This window comes from Aspergillus pseudodeflectus (genome assembly GCF_044049435.1).
Source record: "Aspergillus pseudodeflectus strain CBS 756.74 chromosome Unknown BJX68scaffold_84, whole genome shotgun sequence".
Taxonomy (NCBI): domain Eukaryota; kingdom Fungi; phylum Ascomycota; class Eurotiomycetes; order Eurotiales; family Aspergillaceae; genus Aspergillus; species Aspergillus pseudodeflectus.
This window is the reverse complement of record NW_027263860.1, coordinates 29554-47785: the sequence shown is the minus strand read 5'-3', so window position 1 is coordinate 47785 and position 18232 is coordinate 29554. Positions and strand designations below refer to the sequence as shown.

Genomic DNA, 18232 nt, shown 5'->3' with positions numbered 1-18232 from the left:
CATTTTCATCCGCCCATTTGGCCTGCTTATAATTTGTTCCCATTACCTCTTAACATTCTGCTTATTCTGCCTGCCTCCCTAGGTAGTTTCTAGCCCTCTCAAAAACAACCTTGCTTAACAGCACTACTCTTCTCGTCCTCTACTTCCACCCTTTCTTTGCGTCTCGCTTCACACATCGCTTTACTCAACCACAGCAATGGCAAAACCAACCGTCCTATTTCTCACCAACAGCGAGTTGGGCCAGGCAATGGTATGCCTTGCTGTTGCTCACGAGTTTCTCATCCGCTCAAAGTACGCAGTTCATGTCGCCTCGTTCTCGCCGCTAGAACCGGCAATTGCACAGCTGAATACTCGAGCGGACGCGTAGGTTTGGTTATACTAGAAGTGTAATTCTGATACTGTAGCTCCACGTGACTGCAGTGGCTCTGGGTTGAGTCATCACCTGCTCGCATCCCCCACCTCACCAAGTCCATCCTCAAGCAGTTCCTGAGCAAGATCGACCCCACCTTCGAGCCCCAGTTTTTTAAAGACGATAAAGTCTAACTATCACCAACTGCTCTTTTGCCCTCTAAGACTTTTCATCACCATTCACTCCGATTAAGTTCTCGACCATGGAGCGTTCACCTCGAACAAAAGCTTTTATCACCGTCCAGCCTAAGACGCCACAACACCAAGCCCTACCACGAAGTGCCGCAGCTGCTGAAAAAAAAGCGCTGAGCCGCCCGCTACTTCTACCAGCACTTTGATGTCGGCCCCCCCACCCCCTCGCTGGCCCGGTCGGCATTTCCGTAAGGCACCCCTCCGGTCCCCCGTCAAACCGGAAATATATGAGGATGTTCTCTGCTTGTGGGACTTCGAAAAGTCCGAGCACCACCAGCCGGCAGAGGCCATCTCTGCAATAGAAAAGCTTCTCAATTTGGAAAACTGGCCGTGGAGCGACGCGAAAGATCGAGCCTCCAACATCCGGGAAAAGATTTTCAATCTGCTACACAAATACCTCTGGGGTCTCAAGTTTGTTTTGCCCTCATGCCCACATTCATTGTGTCAGTTCCGTATTAATTTAAATAGATACCACTGGATCACGCGCACCGTCATTGATGGTAAAGCAAGACTTGCCATCTCAGCCCAAGAAGGGGTGACGCCAGCTCCGCTACCAAGTTGGCTTTCAACCCCCTACATCGTAATAAGGGGTCCCGAAGATGTTTCCTACGACCCAGAGACTTCGCTGGCGCGGTGTAAAAATCCCACAGTTACCGGTGGGCACCCAATCCTTGATGGAGATTCTAGGCATCAAGGCTCATACAGCGCGCTGATGTTCACATCGCGTAGTCGATTAGATGACAGTAATGTCTGGCTGTGCCCCACGGCGGGACACATTATCGATGATCTCGAAACAAGTGCTTCCTGCAGTCGCACCACCAAAGGGATTAAATCAGTCTCAAGGTCGCCTCGGCCAGTATCCGCAGTCACGGACGTCCTCGACGGTCTCAAAACACGGCACGATCATTTCGAGACGATTGCGGCTTTTTCAAAATCGATGAGGGTAACATTCACGAATTTCAAGCCTACATTCCCAATCTCAATTGTTTCCGTCTATCGCCAGATCACGAAGAAGAACTTGACATACTAGATCCGGTGTCAAAGTCTCGGGTTGTTGATTTTGAACGGACGATGGAGAGAAATTCCCTTATAGTGCATAAAGTAGGTGCTACTACCCAGTTGACCACGGGGCGTTTGATCGAGATGCGAACTGAGCCCCCGCGAGGCTGGTATGATTCACCAACCAGTAGTCTGAGTGACGAGCTTGACTTTGATGAGAACGAGTGGATTGGAGTGGTCGAGTGGATCGGCATATTATTCTCCGCGCCAGGCGACAGCGGTAGTTTGGTCTTCGCTCTTGAAGATGGCATCACAATACCTCTTGGCATCCACGTTGGCGCGAAAGCAGAGAAAAGTTGCTCCTTTTTTATTTCACTGGAAACTACTGCTACGAAGCGGACGCGGAGAGATGTAGACAGATGGATGCGGTGCGCCCCTTGATGGCCTGTATGAAGTTACCCATGGGCGCAGGGATCTCACCTTGCCAGTGACCATCATCAGACAGAGACGGCGTGGGGTTGCTATTGACCAAAATGCAGCGTGGTTGCGGATCTAGTAGATAGTTCATGATAGTTCATGATCCTGGCTGGCCGCCCAGATCAACCTAAAGTGGAAGACAAAGCGGAGTGGGGCTTCCAACACGGCCTCCTAGCGTTGAAAATGAAGCTATCCAGCAAGTACAAAAATGTTAAAATAGTTAAAACATGGTGGTGAGTCTCAATATCACAAATTGTTCTTCTCCCCGCATTACCCCGTACTCCGGAGTAAGACTCTCTAAACAATGGCCCTGGCAGCGGTTTCGTCAGGCCGTCTGCCATCGATCTTCCGCAGCCGAATTTCTCCCTGATCGATGTTACGACTGTGCTCCAGCTACTAAGGTGACCTTGTAGACGAGAATTATAGCGAATTCTAAGCGTCAGGAAGGAACAAAATTAATTATCGTCGTCGAAGAACCTTTGTGTGCGTTGCTTGCCTTAGCGCTGAGGCTGCCAGGGCGATATCAATCGCGGTGGTTGTCACAATCGACGACATCCTCGACGAACCAGAACCTGATTTCAACCCATTTGAATCCCGTAGTGTACGCAGGTTTATACAGGTTTGTCAGTGTGTATGACCGTAGGCTCTGTCATGTCCAACCCCAAGGCCGGAGCCAAACGTCGGAAGTCATATAGCTTCCCTTGCTGCGGTATCATGGGAACCGGCATTTCCGAGTCTCTGACGCGTTTTGGCTCGCCGGTCGCTCGCGTATTCTACACCAATTCCGCCGTTTCTAAGCGACGGTTAATGAATCAACCGCGAGTATAAAGACTCCGACATCGCTCAGGCTTCCAGCATCGTTCATCAATCAACACATACTCAATTCTCTTAGAGCTTTAGCATCTAGACCACAAATCAAGACACAATGGCATCAGCAAAAGTCGCTTGGATTGGCCTGGGAAACATCGGCCGCGTACGTCATATCAATGCTCCCCCTCAATGCGGGGAAGATCGGGCTTCTTTGAAGTTATATCAACAACTAACAAAATCCTAGGGAATGAGCCGCAACATCGCTCTAAAAGGCCCCCAGACATCACCCCTGATCCTCTACAACAGAACCGCCTCCAAAGCAGCCGCCTTCGCAAAGACTATCACCGCCGAAAAACCCCAAGCAGCGGTCGTGGCCGACTCGCCCTCCGCCGCCGTCAAGGACGCAAACATCACCTTCATCTGTGTCGGCGACGACCCAGCCCTCGACCAGATCATCGACACCATTACCTCTGATACCTCCATCTCCCTCAAGGACAAGATCATCGTCGACTGCTCCACCGTCCACCCCGATACCTCGCGCCGCACACACGCAACGCTCGCTTCGCACGGCGCCTCCTTCATCGCCTGCCCCGTCTTCGGCGCCCCCAATGCCGCAGATGCAGGGCAGATGGTCGTCATCCCCGCTGGCTCCCCTGCTTCCATTGACAAAATCAGGCCTTTCCTTGACGGCGTAACTTCAAAGGCAACACTGGACCTCGGCCCCGAGAGCGAAAAGGATGTCGGCCGCGCAACGCTCCTCAAAGTCCTCGGCAACACATTCATCCTCAACACCGTTGAAACACTCGCAGAGGGTCTCGTGGCCGCCGAGAAATCCGGCCTGGGGACTAAGGCCTATTCGGAGTGGGTGTCGACCATGTTCCCCGGACCGTTTGCAAAGTACGCGGAGCGCATGTCGTCGGGCGAGTACTTTAAGCGCGAAGAGCCGCTTTTCGCGGTTGATCTGGCGAGGAAGGATCTGAGGCATGCGGCTAATTTAGCGGAGTCGTCGGGGATGACGCTGAAGAGTGTGAAGGTTACGGATGACTATTTGAAGGTTGTCAAGGAGGAGAAGGGAGAGAAGGGGGATATTGCGGGTGTTTATGGGGCAATTCGCAAGGAGGCTGGGCTTCCGTTTGATAACGAGTGATTTCAAATTGTGCATATGTTTACTTAGCCCTGTGGTAGATTGAACTGCCATGAAGAACAGAGGTTTCCTTTGCATAGTTGTGCTGTTGGTGGCTCAGAAGTAGATACTCCCGTATACAATCCAGCTCTACGCCTCCTAGTAGCATACCACAAACCACGAGGGCTCATCAAATACCTCATTGAAGAAATCAATGCAAGCATTTCAACGAAGGCGGCGAAGCTAGACCGCGTTTTCTCAAATATTCACTGAAACAAGCCGCTACGCGAAGAATGCGCAAACAGGGCAGAACCGACCCGAGAATGCAGCCCTCTCAGGGGGGACCTACAGTAGGAGTTGATTACCTAGGTATACTTATAAGCCGGGACAATCCCCATCTCTTTTGAACTTAAGCACGGTCGACCAACCTGGACTTCTCAGCCACCGACAATTAAGACCTGAAACCACTCTTAAAGCTATTTCTATCGGACGCTATCCAGGCCTAGAAAAATAAACCAAGATGAAGCTCGCCCTATCCACGCTCATCGTGCCCCTCCTCATCACCGTCGGGATGTCGGCTCCAACCCCAATGCCTAAATCGGTTCGTGAATTACTCCATTGCCTTTATGTTTGGCTTCATGGTGCCATGTCTACTCTACGCTAGGAGGGTGAATGGAAAGACTAACCTTACGCTAAAACAACAGACGATGAGCACTAGCACACCGGTCCCGCGTCAGCTCCAAGGCGGAACGCTTCCCGAGGCGCTGTCGAACGCAGGTGGTATTTCAGGGTTTCTCAAGTCTCTAAAATTGCCGTTGGCGGGAGATGCTTTGGGGCAGTGAGAGGAGGATATTGGTCTTGAGGATACTGGAGGATTGAAGATGGAAATAGCTAGGAATGTTTTCTGTTCTTGATGATATTGATGTTCATATTCATTTCTTCTGTGGTTGGTTGTTTTGAGGCTCGTGGGCCGTGGCTATCGCTAAGGTATTATCACTTCGTTGAGTTAATCGTTGCACAGTAAAAATGAGGCCCTCGGGTCTGTTCGAGGTTGTTGCTGTTGTCATAATCATGTCTCGTGAATGGGTCGTCAAGGATTGAAAATAATCCGAACAGTAGTGGGGAAACCAAAAGGTTATAAAGACAAAGTGAGCGTGTGGGTATAATGTATAGCGGGGTGAAAGGAATTTCTCAATCTTCCATGTCGACGTCGTCGACCTCGATGCGTGTTCCTAATGCTTGTTTGCCCTCCTGGATCATCGCTTGAAGCTGTTGATTCAAGCGTTGTAAGCTCGCATCTTCTTCACGTTCTCGCCGACGTTGCTGCGCAATATAGCGTTGCGTTTGCACTGAAACTGGACTCTCATGTGGCTGAGCAAGGGATGAGAAATTTGAAGATGGATGCGAGACAAGTGCTTTTTTCGATGGGCTTCGGCGATGCACAACCCGGCCGCGTGGGACATGCGCTCGTCGTGAACGAGGACGAGTTGACGGGCTGCCGAAGCTTGTCGCTCCCTCTCGCGGAGAAACTAGAACCCAGTTACCGTTGATGTCTCCCTCCCTGGCATCTAGCGGGTATTCGCCTGGCAAAGAGACCGTCTCTTTCTCGGTAGAAGGGATAGAAATGGCGGAGGATGAAGGCAAAGAGGTAAGAGGTGGTTGATTTTCGTCAAGGCCCGATGCAGACGGGGGCTGTGGAGGGTCGATAGAATAGCCTCGTCCACCGCCGGCGTAGAACCCGCGAAACGGACCGGACCAGCAAAAGTCCCAGACTTTTCCAACAACGTTCAGAACCGCACGGCTCCAGCGCAGCGGCCCAGCTACAGTCGACATCTGTTCGGGTGGTATGGGAGCCTTCTCGTCTATACCGGACGGCGAGGCAGCGATGACAAGGGACGGATCCTCACGGCGGCAGCGTTTACGTCGAAACTCATCGGGCTCTTTGCCGGAGTCTGTGAGACTTTCATCGAGAGGGGTTCGAGGGTAGTCACGGTAGCGGCTTGGTCGGTGAAAGTCATGGTCCTCGTGATCGTAGGACTCGTCGAGGTCGGCGAAGTAGTCATGCACCGGGGGCGGAGGGCGATGGGGTGTCTGGGCGACCTTGACGCGAGTATGCTCTACTTCTGGGTATCCTCTTTTGCGATGATGGGAGATAGAAATGGACCGATATAACGCAGACGAAGCGGAGGGCGTCGGAGGAACCTGAAAGAGAGGTGAGGGAGCACCGACGAGATCGAGTTGCGGAGGGATAGGCGAGTCGAAGAGGAAGGAGGAGGACTGCATGATCATTGATTATTGGGTCATTTACGGATTCGTTAATTCATGAGATGAAGGGCGGTTGGGATAAAATGAGTGGAAAAGATGGAGATGATGTGTGGGGAGATGGGAGAGAGAAAAAGGCGGAGTTTCCCAAATCAGCAGAAATGAGGAAATCCTCAAATCCCAGCCACCAAAATAAACCCTCCATCTCAACAACTCTCAACGGCTCAATATTTTCGCTCATTATACTAAGGCATTACAGTCTCTGGCTCGTCCATTCTACGCCAGCAGCATCTAATCCTTCTTCTCCGTCTACTAACACACACCAACCCTCCGATCCTCGCCCTCCATCTCCCGCGATCACTGCTTCGAAGTGCGATCGCGCGAATTCCAGCACGGCATTATCGAATGTTCCCGGCTGCAGCCAGACGGCGGGAATACCCACAGAATGGGCCTCCTGCAACAGAGGGAGGGTGACTGCAGGAGGAGTCACCACCGATAAGGACGTCTGCGCAGGGGATGGCAGGGCCGAGGGTGATGCGACGGTCTTGTAGGAATGTGAAGGTGATAGGTCGATACTCGGGGCCCGGGGATTCAGAGGGGTCACCGGCAGAGAATGCTGATGATACCAGGCAAGAACTGTGAAAGTCAGTACATGTCAGTACCTGTAGGGTTCATTTGATCGCATCCCGGATCCAAGGCTCATACTCTTATAACCGAATTTGTGAGAGTCATTGCTGGCTCCAGCGACAGCAAACCGAGGCGACGAGAAGAAGCGTTTGACAGCGTCCATTGTGGATGATATTGACCTTGTGTTCGTAACGTGAAGTGGTTTGAAAGAGAATAAGAGGGAACGGAGTGGAGGGGCAGACTGACGAATATACCTCGGGTCCTCGATTTCATCATCCCTATGCCGGAATAGGTGCTCTATACACCGATCCTTACCTCTTACGCATTTTATCTACGGGACCTTGTTATGTACAAGGTGAAGGAGCTCTCGCTCTCTCCATATCCTGGGGCTTTGCTATAATAGTGGTATCAGTTAACTCAACTCCGCATAGTCTGTAGAATACGCAGTCCAAAAACATATACATCGAGTAATTTTAGCCTTAAATTGCAGTCTTCTTAGTACTCCTGCCTCTATATCAGTGCTAATGTTTCTCGATTAATAAAAGTTACTACGTAGGCATGTAAAAAGAGACTGTATACCTGCACCAGGTATCTGACAGCTACCCCCAGGTCTACAAAATAGGGTGGTTGTCTTCTCCGTGGCAAAGATGGGAAGTAGTGGAGACTGTGAAGGGAGATCGTCGTCGCCCGCAAGGCTGGAACACTGCAAACACTTCGTCATCTCCAAACCTCCGCAATCTCCTCAATCTTCCTCAAATGTGACTTCCCATACAGTCGGCGCTCATTGCTCTTGATTATACTATCCTGCTGGATGCCCCCTTTCATACCCTCTAAGCGTCTCTCCTCCGAGGAACCTCCCCCTCCCAAACGCCATGCTTTTGCGAAGCCAAGTCCCGCATCTCCGTCCTCCAGCTCTTCTCTAACCCCCGTCTCCGAGTCCGATTTGACCCCTCTTCCTACCGAATTCGAGAATGACAACGGTGATGAAGTGGACAACGATGAGAAAGATCTTTCTGAAGCTGAGAGCGCAGAATCCGACGAGGTTGATTGGGAGGATGCGATCCAATCCGCTCCCACCTTTGCGCCGGACTTTGTCTCCCCGCAGGAAAACCTGGAGTTGACTCTAGATCGCAACGAGGTGCACCTGGAAGACATTCTACAAGGTCAGAAAGCACCGTCGAAGATAGAGCGTCAGATTCGGATTCTGATCCATCGATTGCACGTGCAGTGTTTACTTGCGCATAATGCCATCCGCAATGCCTGGGCCAACGACTCGAAATGCCACGACATTCTCCGTGACAAGCTGCCCCCTGCAATACAAAACGAGGTCCAAAAATGGCGCCGTGCATCCGGACTCGATCCACCAGAGCCTCCGAAAGAGCCTCCCCAAAATAAGAAGGGGAAGAACAAGCGGCAGACCAAGGCGCAACGAGACTGGGGTGGAGACTCGTCCCGTCAGGAACCTGGACAGCCTGACTTGAGCAATGGAGACCCCATCATACATTTAATGCGTGTCCTCACAGCATACTGGAAGAGTAAATTCAAAATTACTGCTCCAGGACTTCGCAAAAATGGATACCGCCCCATGTCCCAGCTCCAGACCCAGATAGCTGCTTTTAATCATAGCAAGGAAGATTCGGGACAATTCGGAGAGAGGATCAACGGCGTTGAAGAGTTTCGAAAGGCTGCCGAACGCATGGAAGGCTCGCGTGACGTCGGGGCCCAGCTATTCACGGCGCTACTTCGCGCGCTTTCAATTGAAGCTCGACTCGTAGCTAGCTTACAGCCTTTAGGCTTCGGTTGGACCAAAGCAGAGTCATACACCGCTCCCAAGTCGAAAGAGAAACCGCAAGCCAAAGCGAAACCAGAAACAGACGACGAAAGCTCTGCTACTAGCGACGAAGATGAGAAGGACGAAGAAGAGGCCAAGCCATCTCGTGGGCGCAAGAATACTCCGCGATACGACAATGACCTCCCTTTTCCTATCTACTGGACAGAGGTGGCTTCCCCGATCACCCACCAGATTGTTTCCGTCGATCCATTGGTGCTTTCCAACGCAGTGGCAGCTACTCAAGAGCTTCAGTCTGCTTGGGAGCCTCGTGGAGCCAAGGCTGATAAAAGCAAGCTGGTGATTTGCTACGTCGTTGCCTTCTCAGCTGATAAAACCGCCAAAGATGTTACCACTCGGTACCTCCGTCGACGGACATGGCCTGGAAAGACCAAGGGATTTCGACTTGGGAAGAAGGGTCCTGATGACGACCCCTCGGATTGGTTTCGTGCTCTTATGCGTGTCTACGCACGGCCGTACAAAGACCGCACCGCCGTTGATGATATTGAAGATGCTAAAGACCTGACTCCAAACCGGCCTACCAAGAGCAAACCCACCACCGAGAACGTTGATACCCTTCAAAGCTTACGAACATCCACCGAGTTCGTCTTAGAACGGTTTCTCCGCCGTGAGGAAGCTCTCCGACCAGGCTCTCAACCCGTTCGCACCTTTACCCCCGGTGGGAAGAACAAAGCAAAGGCCAAGGGCACTGAAACCCCCCAGACAGAAAACGTCTACCGCCGCTCCGACATCGTCAAATGCCAATCCGCCGAAAGCTGGCATAAGGAAGGCCGCGAACCCCGCAAATCCGAAATCCCACTCAAACGCGTCCCCATCCGCGCCGTAACCCTCCTCCGCAAACGCGAGGTCGACGAGCAAGCCCGACTGACGGGACAAAAACCCCTCCAAGGACTATACTCTATCGAACAAACTCAGGAAATCATTCCGCCGCCGATCGTCGATGGCATTATTCCAAAGAACGACTACGGCAACATCGACTGCTTCGTCCCGCGCATGGTCCCCGAGGGTGCCGTACACATTCCATTCCCCGGGACCGCGCGCGTCTGCAAGAAGCTAGGTATTGATTACGCCGAGGCCGTCACGGGATTTGAATTTGGCTCACAGATGGCTGTCCCCGTCATCCAGGGCGTCGTCGTCGCAATCGAGAATAAGGACCTCGTCAAGGACGCCTGGCGCGCCGAGAATGAGGAAAAACGCAAGAAAGAGCAGCGCAAAGCCGAAGCTAAAATCCTCCAGACATGGCGCAAGTTCTTATTCGGGTTGCGCATTGCTCAACGCGTGCAAGAGGAGTATGCGCAAGATGAAACCCATCACTTGCCTGACGCTCATAACCCATTTTCGAGCCGGAGAATGCCAACTCAAGCTAAGACTCAGGCGCCGACGGAGCATCCCGCTGGACTGGTCGATGAGGACGAAGGGCAGCGCGAGGAGTACGACGTTGACCGTGGCGGCGGGTTCCTCCTTGGTGGCCATGACGACAACGATACTGGAGATTTGGTAGTAGAAGAGAGACAGCCTCCCCTCAGGCGGCGTCCGAACATCTCTCGAGATGAGTCTCCTATTCCTTCTGTCGACGAAGAGCCGGAGCCTTCTTTGGAGTCTAGCGAGGAGGACTCGCCTCCGTCGCAGAAGCGCAGGCGCACTCGGAACACGAATCGGCGTGAATAATGGCCTGGTATGTTTTTCTCGGAGTTCCGGCATGGGCAAAGATAGGCACAACGTTCATTTGCAGCGATAATGGTTCTAGGGCTATGGTCGGATTCGATAAGCTGTGGCTTGTGTCATGCTACATTAAGCTTCTAAAAATACCACGCATAGAGCGATTTGCTGGCTATCATTTCAAAAACACGCAATTCATGACCCATGCGTAGCTACGAAGCCTTTTCAAATGCTTATAGGTGCTAAAGTTCCAGGTCGCCTAGGCATATTAGTTTTTCTCAAGATTGTGTAAGACTACTAGTAAATCTCTTCAGGGTTAAGGCGCAGCCTGAAGTTGACTATCTTTGATAATTAGTAACAGCGTACTCGATTATTGTTATTAGTCTATATAACAGCCACACGATGATATCTCTTTAGGCATAATCGTACCATATCAAGCAGTTTCTGCGAGACAACCCTCACCCTTCTTCCCAATCAACATCCCCGCTTAGGTCAAAATTGCCTATCGGACTGACATGTACAGCCGGCGAGGTAACAGGACTCAGCGCAATACGCGGCCGGGACTTGAACACACTTGCATAATCAGCCTCTTCCTCGAAGAGCTCGTCCCGTGGCGTCGAAGCGCGGCTCGGGAAATCAGCCGTAGAAGCTCTTGGAGGGGTCTCGAATTGGTTGACGGGGAACGAGACACGGGATTTCCGTGGGCGCGGAATTTCGCGCGGGGGTGGGAGAAGGGACATGGATTTGCGCGTGCGCTCTGTGAGGGTGAAGCGCTTTGTGGGCTCGCGCTCAAGGGGTTGTTCTGTTGGGTACTCGTCTGCCGTGAGCTCGTCGGATGGGCTTTCGAGTGGTTCTGACGGTGGCTCGAATATCTCGGGCCGAGTGATAGATGGTATTGGTCTCGTTAGCCTGTGTGTAGGCTCAGGTAGAGGTATAAAATCAGGTCCGGGTTCAGGTTCGAGCTCCGGCTCCAGATCTGGTTCGGTAATTGAGGTAGTAGGAATGTCTCCGTTCGATGCTGTTCCGTTGATCTGCCTCATCGCTTCGGAGATTGAGCGTAGGAGGTTCTGGTCATTGGCGGAAAGGACGCTTCGGCCCTCAGGCTGCCTCACAGCTCTAGAGATACTGGCAATGGTGAGATTCTGGTGGTCCCGAAAGACCAGCTGCGGCGCGGTTTTGCCTGCGGGCTTTGAGGGTGATGCTGCCCTCGAGCCCTTGAGGGATTCCGTATACTGGTGCCATCTCTGCAAACGTGCTCGCTGTCGCAAAACCCGACTCTCCAGGTCTGTCACCAGGTCTGGGCGTGAGGCGGTGGTGCGGAGGTCGTCGACCGTTGACTCCTTCGCTCGAGACCAGGCACTGTCGAATGGCAGCTCTAGAAATGCATCGCGGCCGCTGCTAAGCCCACCGTAAAGCAGAGTATCCGCCCATTCGACGCTCCCTTGCCAATTGGCTTTAACCTCACGGGCAAGAGCTTCGAGGTCAGCCTCCTGTACGCTAAGGCCATGATGATCGGGTGTAGAGCGAGAAGATAACTCGTCTTTCTTTCTGTCTAGTAGCTGCACAAACTTCTCTTGGGTATCCCGGACTCGGTCCCGGCGCTCTCCAAACGACTTCAACGAGACTCTATGAGCAAGGATCAGGGGTAGGAGAAGCTGATGATCGTGCGGAGACAGACCGGAGGCGAGAGACAGGTTGATGGCAGGGTTGCGCTCGTGAACTTTCTTCTTCCGGACCACACTGGTGGAGAGCACGGCCAAAAGCTCGTCAAACTTCTCGCCTTTGCAATCGTCTAGCATGGATTTGCGTAATATAGTTTCGCGGCCCAGGTCGCCATTCTTCTTCAAATCGGACAGTACGCGGAACAGGGCAGCTCGCAGGTTGACCGACTGTAGAGGTTCGAGGGGAGGGAAAAACGGCCGAAGTTTCTGGAGCGGACATCGGTTAGCTCATCTCAGTTCGTCTCAGTGGTGAAATCAGCACAAGGCTGAACCTACATCCCGAGCGGTCTCCGGATCCCAGAGAGAAACCAGGCGGTATAGAATCCATTCTACTGCTTTTACTCGCTGGCGCTGGTTTTGCGAAGACGGCGAAAATGTGCGGAGGGTGACGTCGGGCCAGTCTTCGAGCTGGTCGAGCTCTAGCAGTTGGAGATTGCGGATCAAGACGGTGTGGGAGGACTGGGGAGGCCAATTGGAGGATTTCTGGCGTGGGGGTTTGGATGACTGCATTTCTTCAGGCCGCTTGTGAGTAGGTCACAAAGGATGAGCAGCCGGGTTATCTACCCTGGTTGACAAACCAAGTCTGCCCAGTGGTGGGATGCGGCTTGAATGTTTACAGTGGAAGAGGGATGGATGTGGTTTCATTGTTTGGTTCGGCGATAAACTTCATCCCCGTTTTTTGCTTTTCCCTCTCCAACTCCTCACCCCTTCTTCCCTCTCTTCCTCTTGTTCAACCGCTTCTTTCCTCTCTTCTTGTTCTCCTTAAACCTTTTTCATCACCTCCGGAAACTCTTCGCTTAACCTAATTCTACCTAATCCTACCCCGCCGTCAAAATGGGCTCTCAACCTCCGTCCGAACCCCTCTGGACCCCTCAATCGGGTCAGTGAATCTCAGCAACCTACCACAACTGACGTATAACTAATATAATCTCCAGTTCTATCTACCCTCCCCTACCCCATTGACGAACACTCCACCTCACCCGTCCCATTTTTCCACCTCCTCGAGCGCCTAAAGACCACGAAGCGCGAAGGCTGGCGCCGCTTCGATATCAACCATGGCGAATCCATCTCAGACCACATGTACCGCATGTCCATAATGACCATGCTCGCTCCGCCCTCTCTCGCCTCCCGCTTGAACCTCCCACACTGCATGAAGATGGCCCTTGTGCACGACATGGCTGAGTCCCTCGTCGGCGACATTACACCCGTTGACCCGATCAAGAAGACCGAAAAGGCCCGCCGTGAGGCTGCTGTGATGGAATATATTTCGAAGTCGCTGTTAGGGAGAGTGCCTGGGGGCATGCTGTCCGGAAACGATTTCCTGGCCGTTTTCAACGAGTACGAGGCGAATGAGACGCTGGAGGCGCAGTTTGTCCATGACGTCGATAAGATGGAGCTGCTTTTACAAATGGTGGAGTATGAGCGGAGCTATGAGATTGACCTGGAGGAGTTCCTGGGTGTCGCGAAGAGGATCCATCTGCCTGCGATCCAGGAGTGGGCTGCCACCGTGCTGAAAGAGCGGGAGGATCTGTGGAAGACGAGACAGGCGCAGTCCGCGACGAAGGAGTCATCATGAGAGTCGGCGGAACTTGCATGACTGAGATGTTGATGGCGAGATGTCTGACGACCCGGCACCCTTTTCTTTTCTCTTTCCTGTCTATTCTATTTCTCTAATTAGAGGCGTTGCACGGTCGGTCACGTAGATAGATACCACGCACAATAGACATACATTGTGCACGCATCACATGCGACCCAGTCCCGCAACGCACAGGGTATATCCTTGCAGAAACACCACTGAACCCAGTCAAAAACCTTCTATAATCCGCATATGTACCTCCCTTAGCCTTTAGTCAAGCGGCTCCTTCTCCATCTCCGCCGCAAGCGTACTCGCCTCCTCTTCCATCTCATCTGCAGTCCTCGGAATCCTCTCCTCATCATCAACCCTCAACGCCCCCTCGCGCTCCTCAAACCCCCTCCGCAAATCCCCCTCCTCCCCATCCAACTTATCATAAACCGCATCAACGGTACTCAGATCCCTCCGCCGCCGCGGAATAATGTGCACATGGACATGCGGTACACTCTGTCCAGCTTCCTTGCCGTCCTGAATCGCGATGTTTAGACTTGTGGCACCGTACACCCGCTCGATCATTCGGCCGACGCGCCGGACTGTTAGGAAGAGGTCGGATGTTTCTGTTACGGTAAGGTCGGAGACGCGGGGGACGACGCGCCGCGGGGAGACGAGAACGTGGCCGGGGAGGATGGGTTTGAGGTTTACGAGGGCGAAGGAGAGGGGAGATTGGTGGAAGACCTGGAGACGCGGTTATCACGGAGGGAACTGGAGTCGGAGATTTGGAGAGCCAGGGGGATGGATAATCATGGATTGGACGAACTTGTGGGGTTACGAGGAAGGGGCCGAAGTGGATCGGGCCGCCTTTCAGTTTTAACGGCATGGAGGGGTCGGAATCTAGAGGTGCGACGGTGGACATGTATAAGATAGACGATTATAGTACAGTTATTGGAGGGGATGGCAGTGGTAGCTGTTATTTGCTTGGGATGTGTTGATGACGGGTGTGGCAAGGTTGACAGGACTCGTGGGGCGGACAGAGTGGAGCTTCCTGTAGATAGCACTAGGCTTCTCAGACCCACAATGAGATAATTAGTAGTACTACTCCGGAGTATGTAGTAGTATCCTACGATGTACGATTACTACTACTGGAAATCTTGTTAAGAAAGATTGGTTTGCCCCCAAAAAAATCTTACTAGGTTAAGATTCTACATTGTGGCTTAGATTAGGGACATACATCGCTGTAAACTAAATACCTGTCGCAGATGAATTATCGATCTTTGTGTTGGGAGAGTATCGTTTTTTATATGATGGGTACGATGACTGATCGCGAGTGCTTCAGCGGAAATGAAATGATGTATTGAGTGAGCAAAAGGATAAATGTGCCGGAATAAATAGGCCTCGCATTGGTAAGAACAAGAATTACCAGGGACAGCAACGAAGCATCGTCCGCAGACGCCATCGGGCCCTAGACTCGAATTTTTGCCAGAGAAGCATAGACCGCAAATAGGCTTTGTCAGGTCCTCTCTCTTCTTCATCATCCTTAGTACCATCTCCAATCTCTTCCCGGGCCACCATCTCCATTCGCAAATAGGCGCAAAGCAACCGACCAGGATTGAGATATTCGCCATTCTCAATGAGATATTTTTTCACTCGGCTACTCCAATGACTATGGATAAAATCCCAGAGGGGAAAACCGAGCCGAAGATACTCATCCTGGAGCTCTGCAACCAGGCAATTCCTATATAAAATCTCTCCCTACATCATTGAAGTACCCAAGGCTTCCGTCTTCGGTAGAGACTCCAATTGCTTCGCAAGAGCTGAGATATGCTGAATTTGCAGTTTATCGTGCTCGGGAGTCAACGGCGAACAGCTGGACATTGTCTAGGAAAGGAGACTCACAGTATAGTGCCTTATGTAAATTCTCTTGGAGAATTGTCAAGAAATCACCGTGCTCAACGTATCCCTATGGAAAGGATACAGGGCCTTCTTCGCAGTGACCCGTAGTTTGTGGCTACGGCTGGTGTCCTTAGGATTAATGGAGCATTTTGTAACCTTTTCGTTGACCTTCTTTATCCAATGTTCGTTCTCTGTGATCTTGGAAGAGATGTCGGCGGCGATTTCTGGATGTGTTGCGTTCGTTTCCCTCAGGAGCCTATTGATTATCTGAAGTGTAGATAAAAGCCCGCCAGCTTTCATCTTGATGCATTCGATTTCATCGTCATGGCTTCTCCATCCATCGGAATACCGTACGATGGCCTTGCAAGCCTCAATGCGAGAGGTGTGATTGCTAGAGAGTCTGTCATTTTTGCGTCAAAAGCTGCTCCGGCGTGGACGTGTTCAGAGATGAAAAGGGGCTCTCCTGTCGGATGGCGAGAGGAAAGAGAAAAAAAGGATTGGAGTTCATGATGGAAAGGCTGACCAGCCCACAATGTCTCAGCCACCTGACACTCACAGACTGTTTCTCTGTCTCCCATTCTCTTGCCAGACAAGCAAGCAGAGATCCTTGACTGAGTTTCAGCACCAGGAAAGGCACTAGACAAGGTTGCAGGTGGTGGAAGAACTAATCAGTTAATCCCATGGCGGTTTGAGGATCGCTTTCTGTCTCAACAGGAATGAGTACACGATATTTTGAGATGTCTGCGTTGAGGATGCTTAAGCGGAAGAAGGCGAATGGGCACGTGCCGCGAAGACAAAAACAACCATCCATACGACTGCCTGACGTTAACAACACAATAAATCTGGGTATCATTATCTCTGGAGATAGATATATTACAAGTAGAATCTTGAGAATAAAAGTAACAATATCAACAAAGGCAGGGACATGTTACAGTCGTACAATGTAGAGTGCCATCACGGCACATCCGGGAAATGAACAGGTCAGGTCTCCCTGGCCGGCTCCTCTGTTGTCTCCTTCTGCTCAGGTTTCTTCTCTGGCTCTGATTCTGATTCTGGCTCTGGCTTCGTAGATTCGGGCTCGGTTTCGGTAGTTTGAGTAGTTTCAGGCTCGGCGCTGGCAGCTGGCTCGGGCTTCGCTTCTTCTGAGGCTGTGGCTGGGGCCTCCCCTTCAACGGGCTCTGCAGGCTTACTCTCTTGCTTATCTTCGGGTTCTTCGATAGCCGGCGCTTCAGCTGTTGATGGGGGTTCGTCTTCTAGTTCGACTTCGGCGACAGTCACCTGGGACTCAGTGCTTTGTGGGGACTGAACCAGCTCGCTTGTCATGTCACTTGCAGCTTCCGTCGGCTCTGGTGCTGGTTCCTTGACCTCCGGTGATGGTAGTGGCTCGGGTTCTTCACTATCCTCCGCACTCTCATTAATAGTCGTAACCCGAGACCCGATCGATGGGCTAGACTTGTGCCGGCGAGTGGTAGCTCCAGTACTGATTGTCGCAGGCTCGACCTGGTCCAAGGGAGGCAGTAGGGGTTCGTTATCCTTGCGTAATATCGTCAATCGTCGAGGATCGCCATGATCCTGTACCTGATGCGGCTGATGCGCCTCGTCTCCCTCCGCCTCTGGGGGTATCGTGTAATTATCAGACGGGATGAGGTTGTACATGTCGCAAACAGTCTTGAAGAACATATAAAGCCCATCGTGGCCCTCGACCTGCCAAAAGACGTCCCGGTGCTGGAACCACGCGTGCGCAAAGATGCGATACAGCCGACGAAACACATTGGTGAGGTGTCTCATACCCGCCTGAGGACCGCCCCCAGACTCCGACCCCAGTGTCAGGCGACTCGGAAAGTGTTTTGGTGAGGTAAGGATGTTGGTGGCCCAATCGAGGGTGTGGCAGCAATAGTCAATGGCGCAGCAGGCTTTCGGCGGGTCATGCACCGCACAGAGGTATTGCCATTCCGATGCGCGCATCTCGGGACAGGTCTGTGCAGAGCAAGGCGGGTTTTCGGCGAAAAAGGCGATGATGAGATTGTTCGCTTTCATGGTCAAGAACCGGCAAAGCTCGTAGAGCCATAATGACTTCTCGACACCCTCGGGCGGTTCTGCGAGTTGACGGGCGACCTCTCGTTGGATTGGGTACACAGTGTCGGCGCCCTCGGGTCGCGTATAGTGATTGTAAAGTGCTTTCAGGTGTTCTTGGAGCTGAAAAGGGGAGTCGAGCTATACAGACACGGGGCAATGTGAGTCGACGCGAGGAGAACACTTTTTGGGGGTTGGGCAGCGACATGTTACTGACCTGGGAGAGAGGAATTAACGGAGGACCCGCGGACATCTCGCTCGCCTTCGAGCCCGGACGTATTCTCCGCGTCGGACCATCATCTGTGCTTGGAGAGACACCCAAGAGCTGAAGGTCCGCATCGCCGCCAAACGACTCGCCAACTGACGGCGACTGGGGTCCGATCTGCACTTCAGTGAACGGCGGCGGACTGGGTAGTCGCGGCGAGCTGGACGGGGAGACTCCCGCAGCGGTCATTGTTAAAGAGTGGTAGAAGGTAGAAAAGAATGACCGGACGGAAGCCAAACGGCGTAGAGAACACTCTAAAAGGAAGAGGAGAAGATGGGATAGCGACCCGACCCAGCCATCTCCA

The 18232-nt window shown here is 52.3% G+C and overlaps 12 protein-coding genes across 12 annotated transcripts; 6 read left to right on the top strand and 6 right to left on the bottom strand.

Annotated features, from left to right (window-relative positions):
* Positions 1-196: 196 nt before the first annotated feature.
* On the top strand, positions 197-1630 carry BJX68DRAFT_272566 (glycosyltransferase family 1 protein; the record flags this gene model as incomplete). Its single annotated transcript, XM_071047234.1, has 3 exons — positions 197-363; positions 712-1011; positions 1069-1630. The coding sequence occupies 3 exons, from the start codon at positions 197-199 to the stop codon at positions 1628-1630; spliced, it is 1029 nt and encodes a 342-aa protein (XP_070893049.1).
* BJX68DRAFT_212071 (uncharacterized protein) lies at positions 1505-2119 on the top strand. The gene has a single exon (XM_071037741.1). It carries the CDS (start codon positions 1672-1674, stop codon positions 2038-2040), a length of 369 nt encoding a protein of 122 aa, XP_070893048.1. The 5' UTR covers positions 1505-1671; the 3' UTR covers positions 2041-2119.
* A 702-nt stretch (positions 2120-2821) lies between these two features.
* On the top strand, positions 2822-4132 carry BJX68DRAFT_248840 (NAD(P)-dependent oxidoreductase). The gene is made up of 2 exons (XM_071041997.1): positions 2822-3049; positions 3131-4132. The coding sequence occupies exons 1-2, from the start codon at positions 3002-3004 to the stop codon at positions 4031-4033; spliced, it is 951 nt and encodes a 316-aa protein (XP_070893047.1). The 5' UTR covers positions 2822-3001; the 3' UTR covers positions 4034-4132.
* Positions 4133-4529: 397 nt separating this feature from the next.
* On the top strand, positions 4530-4851 carry BJX68DRAFT_272564 (uncharacterized protein; the record flags this gene model as incomplete). Its single annotated transcript, XM_071047233.1, has 2 exons — positions 4530-4610; positions 4714-4851. The coding sequence occupies 2 exons, from the start codon at positions 4530-4532 to the stop codon at positions 4849-4851; spliced, it is 219 nt and encodes a 72-aa protein (XP_070893046.1).
* Positions 4852-5025: 174 nt separating this feature from the next.
* Positions 5026-6634, bottom strand: BJX68DRAFT_212043 (uncharacterized protein). The gene has a single exon (XM_071037740.1). It carries the CDS (start codon positions 6296-6298, stop codon positions 5201-5203), a length of 1098 nt encoding a protein of 365 aa, XP_070893045.1. The 5' UTR covers positions 6299-6634; the 3' UTR covers positions 5026-5200.
* On the bottom strand, positions 6384-7354 carry BJX68DRAFT_248838 (CoA-binding protein). The gene is made up of 2 exons (XM_071041996.1): positions 6977-7354; positions 6384-6907 (listed from the first exon to the last, which is right to left on the bottom strand). Exons 1-2 carry the CDS (start codon positions 7059-7061, stop codon positions 6525-6527), a joined length of 468 nt encoding a protein of 155 aa, XP_070893044.1. The 5' UTR covers positions 7062-7354; the 3' UTR covers positions 6384-6524.
* A 263-nt stretch (positions 7355-7617) lies between these two features.
* On the top strand, positions 7618-10613 carry BJX68DRAFT_212015 (Rad4 family protein). Its single transcript, XM_071037737.1, has one exon. It carries the CDS (start codon positions 7710-7712, stop codon positions 10413-10415), a length of 2706 nt encoding a protein of 901 aa, XP_070893043.1. The 5' UTR covers positions 7618-7709; the 3' UTR covers positions 10416-10613.
* A 141-nt stretch (positions 10614-10754) lies between these two features.
* BJX68DRAFT_248834 (uncharacterized protein) lies at positions 10755-12832 on the bottom strand. Its single transcript, XM_071041995.1, has 2 exons — positions 12404-12832; positions 10755-12334 (listed from the first exon to the last, which is right to left on the bottom strand). Exons 1-2 carry the CDS (start codon positions 12635-12637, stop codon positions 10865-10867), a joined length of 1704 nt encoding a protein of 567 aa, XP_070893042.1. The 5' UTR covers positions 12638-12832; the 3' UTR covers positions 10755-10864.
* Positions 12800-13924, top strand: BJX68DRAFT_212028 (HD domain-containing protein). The gene is made up of 2 exons (XM_071037739.1): positions 12800-13007; positions 13063-13924. Exons 1-2 carry the CDS (start codon positions 12962-12964, stop codon positions 13701-13703), a joined length of 687 nt encoding a protein of 228 aa, XP_070893041.1. The 5' UTR covers positions 12800-12961; the 3' UTR covers positions 13704-13924.
* Positions 13839-14693, bottom strand: BJX68DRAFT_212017 (HIT family protein). Its single transcript, XM_071037738.1, has 2 exons — positions 14518-14693; positions 13839-14435 (listed from the first exon to the last, which is right to left on the bottom strand). Exons 1-2 carry the CDS (start codon positions 14611-14613, stop codon positions 13974-13976), a joined length of 558 nt encoding a protein of 185 aa, XP_070893040.1. The 5' UTR covers positions 14614-14693; the 3' UTR covers positions 13839-13973.
* Positions 14694-15074: 381 nt separating this feature from the next.
* Positions 15075-16391, bottom strand: BJX68DRAFT_248830 (uncharacterized protein). Its single transcript, XM_071041994.1, has 2 exons — positions 16147-16391; positions 15075-15990 (listed from the first exon to the last, which is right to left on the bottom strand). Exon 2 carries the CDS (start codon positions 15888-15890, stop codon positions 15630-15632), a length of 261 nt encoding a protein of 86 aa, XP_070893039.1. The 5' UTR covers positions 15891-15990; positions 16147-16391; the 3' UTR covers positions 15075-15629.
* A 24-nt stretch (positions 16392-16415) lies between these two features.
* Positions 16416-18215, bottom strand: BJX68DRAFT_248826 (Mob1 family protein). The gene is made up of 2 exons (XM_071041993.1): positions 17881-18215; positions 16416-17804 (listed from the first exon to the last, which is right to left on the bottom strand). Exons 1-2 carry the CDS (start codon positions 18115-18117, stop codon positions 16572-16574), a joined length of 1470 nt encoding a protein of 489 aa, XP_070893038.1. The 5' UTR covers positions 18118-18215; the 3' UTR covers positions 16416-16571.
* Positions 18216-18232: the final 17 nt, after the last annotated feature.

Bases quoted from the DNA above. Each gene is read 5' to 3' on its own strand.
- BJX68DRAFT_212071 (XM_071037741.1), top strand. From the start codon at position 1,672: ATGGAGAGAAATTCCCTTATAGTGCATAAAGTAGGTGCTACTACCCAG.
- BJX68DRAFT_248840 (XM_071041997.1), top strand. From the start codon at position 3,002: ATGGCATCAGCAAAAGTCGCTTGGATTGGCCTGGGAAACATCGGCCGC. The intron at 3,050-3,130 runs GTACGTCATATC...ACAAAATCCTAG, and splicing joins GCCTGGGAAACATCGGCCGC to GGAATGAGCCGCAACATCGC.
- BJX68DRAFT_212043 (XM_071037740.1), bottom strand. From the start codon at position 6,298: ATGATCATGCAGTCCTCCTCCTTCCTCTTCGACTCGCCTATCCCTCCG.
- BJX68DRAFT_248838 (XM_071041996.1), bottom strand. From the start codon at position 7,061: ATGGACGCTGTCAAACGCTTCTTCTCGTCGCCTCGGTTTGCTGTCGCT. The intron at 6,908-6,976 runs GTATGAGCCTTG...TGACTTTCACAG, and splicing joins TCACAAATTCGGTTATAAGA to TTCTTGCCTGGTATCATCAG.
- BJX68DRAFT_212015 (XM_071037737.1), top strand. From the start codon at position 7,710: ATGCCCCCTTTCATACCCTCTAAGCGTCTCTCCTCCGAGGAACCTCCC.
- BJX68DRAFT_248834 (XM_071041995.1), bottom strand. From the start codon at position 12,637: ATGCAGTCATCCAAACCCCCACGCCAGAAATCCTCCAATTGGCCTCCC. The intron at 12,335-12,403 runs GTAGGTTCAGCC...TGTCCGCTCCAG, and splicing joins ATCCGGAGACCGCTCGGGAT to AAACTTCGGCCGTTTTTCCC.
- BJX68DRAFT_212028 (XM_071037739.1), top strand. From the start codon at position 12,962: ATGGGCTCTCAACCTCCGTCCGAACCCCTCTGGACCCCTCAATCGG. The intron at 13,008-13,062 runs GTCAGTGAATCT...TATAATCTCCAG, and splicing joins CCTCTGGACCCCTCAATCGG to TTCTATCTACCCTCCCCTAC.
- BJX68DRAFT_212017 (XM_071037738.1), bottom strand. From the start codon at position 14,613: ATGTCCACCGTCGCACCTCTAGATTCCGACCCCTCCATGCCGTTAAAA. The intron at 14,436-14,517 runs GTTCGTCCAATC...CCGCGTCTCCAG, and splicing joins CCTTCCTCGTAACCCCACAA to GTCTTCCACCAATCTCCCCT.
- BJX68DRAFT_248830 (XM_071041994.1), bottom strand. From the start codon at position 15,890: ATGAAAGCTGGCGGGCTTTTATCTACACTTCAGATAATCAATAGGCTC.
- BJX68DRAFT_248826 (XM_071041993.1), bottom strand. From the start codon at position 18,117: ATGACCGCTGCGGGAGTCTCCCCGTCCAGCTCGCCGCGACTACCCAGT. The intron at 17,805-17,880 runs GTCAGTAACATG...GTGTCTGTATAG, and splicing joins CGTTAATTCCTCTCTCCCAG to CTCGACTCCCCTTTTCAGCT.